The sequence below is a fragment of the Gekko japonicus genome, unplaced genomic scaffold (assembly GCF_001447785.1).
Source record: "Gekko japonicus isolate JY-2015 unplaced genomic scaffold, Gekko_japonicus_V1.1 scaffold198, whole genome shotgun sequence".
Taxonomy (NCBI): Eukaryota; Metazoa; Chordata; class Lepidosauria; order Squamata; family Gekkonidae; genus Gekko; species Gekko japonicus.
Window position 1 is genome coordinate 706,830 of NW_015161409.1, and position 4,186 is coordinate 711,015.

The 4,186-nt window shown below is 45.1% G+C and overlaps 1 protein-coding gene across 6 annotated transcripts in view; it reads left to right on the top strand.

The window, feature by feature from the left end:
- Positions 1–3,928, top strand: part of PTPN21 (protein tyrosine phosphatase, non-receptor type 21) — a 76,254-nt gene extending 72,326 nt beyond the window's left edge. For all 6 annotated transcript variants that reach the window (XM_015426664.1, XM_015426669.1, XM_015426675.1 and 3 more), the window contains 2 exons: positions 792–952; positions 3,150–3,928. In XM_015426664.1, coding sequence (XP_015282150.1) covers positions 792–952; positions 3,150–3,278 — 290 coding nt within the window. In that variant the 3' untranslated portion in view covers positions 3,279–3,928. The remainder of the gene's footprint in view (positions 1–791; positions 953–3,149) is intronic.
- The last annotated feature ends 258 nt before the right edge of the window (positions 3,929–4,186 follow it).

Below are 4,186 nucleotides of genomic sequence, written 5' to 3' on the forward strand. Positions count from 1 at the left end.
CTTGGAGATCTTTTGGAAGCATTTTTAGAAGTTTGATCGTGATCCCTTGCTCCGGCAGTCATCTCTGGGCGCCATACTGGCTCCGCGGTGACGGTACCTTTCGGGGAAGAAGGTGAGCCTCAATTCCTCAGGCGTCCCCTTGGAAGAGGCTCTCCTCAGCTCCCCAGGCTGGGGGTCTCCTACAAAGACCCTGTGGGGGTCCGGGACGAACTTGGACCCCTCCCATCAGCCGGATCTCGGCGTGTCTCCATCAGAGCAAGATGGGACGCATCCGAGCGGTGAAACGTTTAAACTGGAAGTTCAAGACCAACAAAGTTTTATTCACTTCCACAGATACAATGAAATGGAATTTACCAGTACATACATATAGGCAGAAGGTGGACAGTAAATTAACATGCAACATAATGAAGATATTTATCAGATTCTGGAATAACAAGCTTAGTTTATATGGTTACCATTTAACATAATGAAGGTGTTTTAACAGATGCAAAGACCAAACAGGAATAACAAGTCTACATGGTTACCATTTGTTTGTATGTGGTGGAAGTACATGATTTCTTAAATGATGGAATCCTTTCTGCATTGTGCAATGATAAAATATAACCTATGCTGATGTATTGTTAGATTTGTATTATTTTAATTGCTGTGATCTTGACTGAAAACAAGAGTAGTCTACTAGCTAAGCCGCTTCTAACAGCTTGGCTGTTCTCTTTCCTTGGCTCGGTTATAAGGATGACATCCACTTGAAATGATTTCCCACTTTTTTGTCTTTCCATCATTGGATTGGACAGCATACTTGGAAGAGATACAATCTGTTCGGCGCCATACAAACAGCACCACGGATCCTGCTACTCCCAACCCTCCCCTGCTGGTGCATTGCAGTGCTGGTGTGGGAAGAACTGGCGTGGTCATCTTGTCGGAGGTCATGATTGCCTGTTTGGAACACAATGAGGTTAGTTCTTCATTTTTAAATTAAGGCAGATGTTTTGGTGTCTTATGTCAGGAGACTGATCAGCTCATACGTGGAGTAGTTCAATCAGTAATGCAAGTGGAGATACAATGTTTTCCGCGTGGTGCAAACGACTACTTGCTGTCTTTTTCACCTATTTCTACTTGCACAAGAGCTCTAGAATGAGCTGAAATTGTGAGCTAGCTCCAACCCAATGGCTACTTGCAGACCTATCCTTCCTGGATCATTGAGCCATGTACTTTAGTATTTACTTTGGAGTTGTGCTTCAGGTCTTGGCAGAGAAATGTCCTTCCCAACTTAGTCTTTCTTCTTCGTCTCCCATCCAAGTACTAACTGTGCCCAACTTTGCTCAGCTTCCAAGTTCTGGCGAGATCAGGCTATTCAGGGCTATTTAGGGCAAACCTCTAATCCAACATCAATGACAAGAAAAGGAATCTCAACAAGGACTCAGACCAAGGCATAAGACCTGTTTCGGCAGCAGCAAGGGTGAGCCACCATCTGCTCCTCTGGCACTAAAGCTGATTTTTAAAGGTGCCTGCTTTATGCTTGAGGGTAGGGATGAAAAGTGAGCTCTGCTTCCCGGGTTAGCTAATTTGAACCCCAATCTCATTAGAATTAGCTTTGGCCATTAGCCAATCCCATGAGATAGGTATTTCCCAAATTTGGCGTTGCCATGGTAAATGGGTAGGGCCAGTTAGGAAGTAGCAGTCATCCTCCTGCAGTAAGATGATGCCAGTCCTTGGCCTGCGTGCCTTTCTCCATGTTTCACTGAGGCATCTGGATTTATGGGGGCCATTTGGACAAATGGTCAAGCCAGATGCATTCCAAAGGGAAACCTGAAACTTCTAGAAATCACACAAGGGAAACATGAAACTTCTAAAGATCAACTTTTCTACACACCCCTCCATTGTTTTCTATGATGGGGGAAAAGTAACATTTTTTTCCGACCATAGAGAACTCCCTGGTCCAATGTTCTTGATACTTGGTGGGTATCTTTGGGAGAGGCTCCAGCAACTACCCTGCGTGTTTGGAGCCTCTCCCTCAAACCCCTTCCTCTCCAGCCCCCAGAATATACCCTATATTTTCACCATTGACTTCAATGGCCAATAGGATATAATGGGGCCGAAATTGACATTCGGCTGGCTGAAAGACTCCCCAATGGGCTGGTACTGCCGAAATTGACATGCAGCAGTCTTTCTGCCGGCCCGAAATTGATTCTGCCTGATTCTGTGGAATCCAAATCAGGCCGAATTTTTTTTTTTTTGCACACCCCTACTTGGGGGAGCATTTATGCAAGATGCTCTTGGTGGGGGCCCCCTCCTGTGGGTTTGCTGCCACCTGCTCTCTCACCCCTGCTGCCAGGAGCAGAGCACCCATGAAACTGCCTTATATTGAGGCAGATCATTTATGTGTCAAGGTCAGTACTGTCTGCTTCGACTGGCAGCAGCTCTCCATGGTTTCAGGTAGACATCATTTTATTACCTGATCCTTTTAACTGGAAATAATGGGACTTAAAGCTTGGACTTTCTGCATGCAAAGCAGATGCCCTACCACTGAGCCACAGCCCTTCTCCCCTTGCTTCTAGGAGGCCTAATCTTCACTATTGCTCAGAGGGAGGAGCTGATGGACTAACAGCAGAAGCCACTGTTGCTTGCCAATATCATTGGTCTCCCACCTGTCCAAGCAGGTGAGCAAATGGCAATGGGAAGCGACAGCAGGGGGCTTTGACCCATTGTGGGCTTTTCCAGGACCTCAGCAGTTGCACAAGAATGTCAACTCTGATGCTGACCTTGGATGGTGTCTGATCGCAAGAGACTTTATGGACATGAGTTTTTTCCCTGCACAGCATTCCTCCACAGTCACAGTACAGTGAAGCCTAGCAACATCTCTGTGAATGTTGAGCTTTGATAATTTTCAGAGATGGGATCGAAACAAAGTAATTTGGCTAACGTCAAAGATAAGAGGTGTCAACAGTTTCCAGAGCTGGGTGGGCCATCTGGGAATTACAGAGACAAATGATCGAAAGTTTGGGCATTTCACATTGTTGTGTTAGTCTTTTCAATGTGAATGATTTTTTTGTGATTTGGTGAAACAGACTGTTGCTGGGAATTTGCAGTCTGGGCATCATGGGGCAGAAACCTTTTGACCATTTACCAATTTGATCATCTGTTTTTTCTAGCCATTGGATGTCCCAAGAATGTTGGAGATGTTGAGACACCAGAGGATGATGATGGTGCAGACATTGTGCCAATACACATTTGTTTATGGAGTTCTTCTTCAGTTCCTTAAGAGTTCAAGGCTTATTTAAACCTCCCCCACTCCACTTTGAGTCCTGTTATTTGCAAGAGTTTACAAAGAGCCGAATTTTGCCTTCTGTGGGGGAGGTCTCAAAGACACAACTTGTGTGGAGTTATCTTTCTGACACGGTTTGAAGATGCTGAGTGCAAGTCCAGGGTCATCCTTTCAACCTTCGTAGAAGAAGGCCTGGAGCAAATGGGCTCTCCTTTCTTTATTCATGCACAGCTATAGCAGCAGCAAGAAAGGAACGAGTGTGTGCTTTTTGTACATGTACTGGTATGCTGTGTTTTCCATGTACTCTGGCGACTGTGTTACTGTAAGCAAATCAAGTGCTGCCACTACCAAGACAGCACCCTGCCCCATCCGAAATCATGGATTTTTTTTTCATTCATTTTTTAAAAATTCAGTTGCAGATTAGAGAGGAAAAAACTTATGAACATTTATCAATATGGGGGGATAACATGCGTGCCCTGAAAATGCGAAAGCCACAAATGGCATCACTGTGCTTTGAATTTTGTATTTAAATCAATGTTTATATATAATATTAAATACCCATGGATTTTACCGATTCACATTGGAACCAACAGCTGCAGTTTGCCCCCCCAGTCTGAATAATGATACGTACAACAGTTTGGATCAAACAAGGGCCACTTTATTAACTATATAACAGTTTATTAATCAAAAAACGGCAAGGGAGCATTTCCTAAGTAGCGGAACAGACAAGGCAGGTGTCAGGATGACCAGCCTCCTTGTCTAATATGTGGGCGAGCCACCAACCCCGGTCTTGAGCCATTAATCTGGCTTGCGACCAGCAGCCCAGCCCCTGGTAGCCTCCCAGGAGCGCCTACCCCTGAAACCATACAGCTTGCAGAGAGGAGCTTACCCAAGAGGTTCCCAGAGGGAATCATCATTCACCGT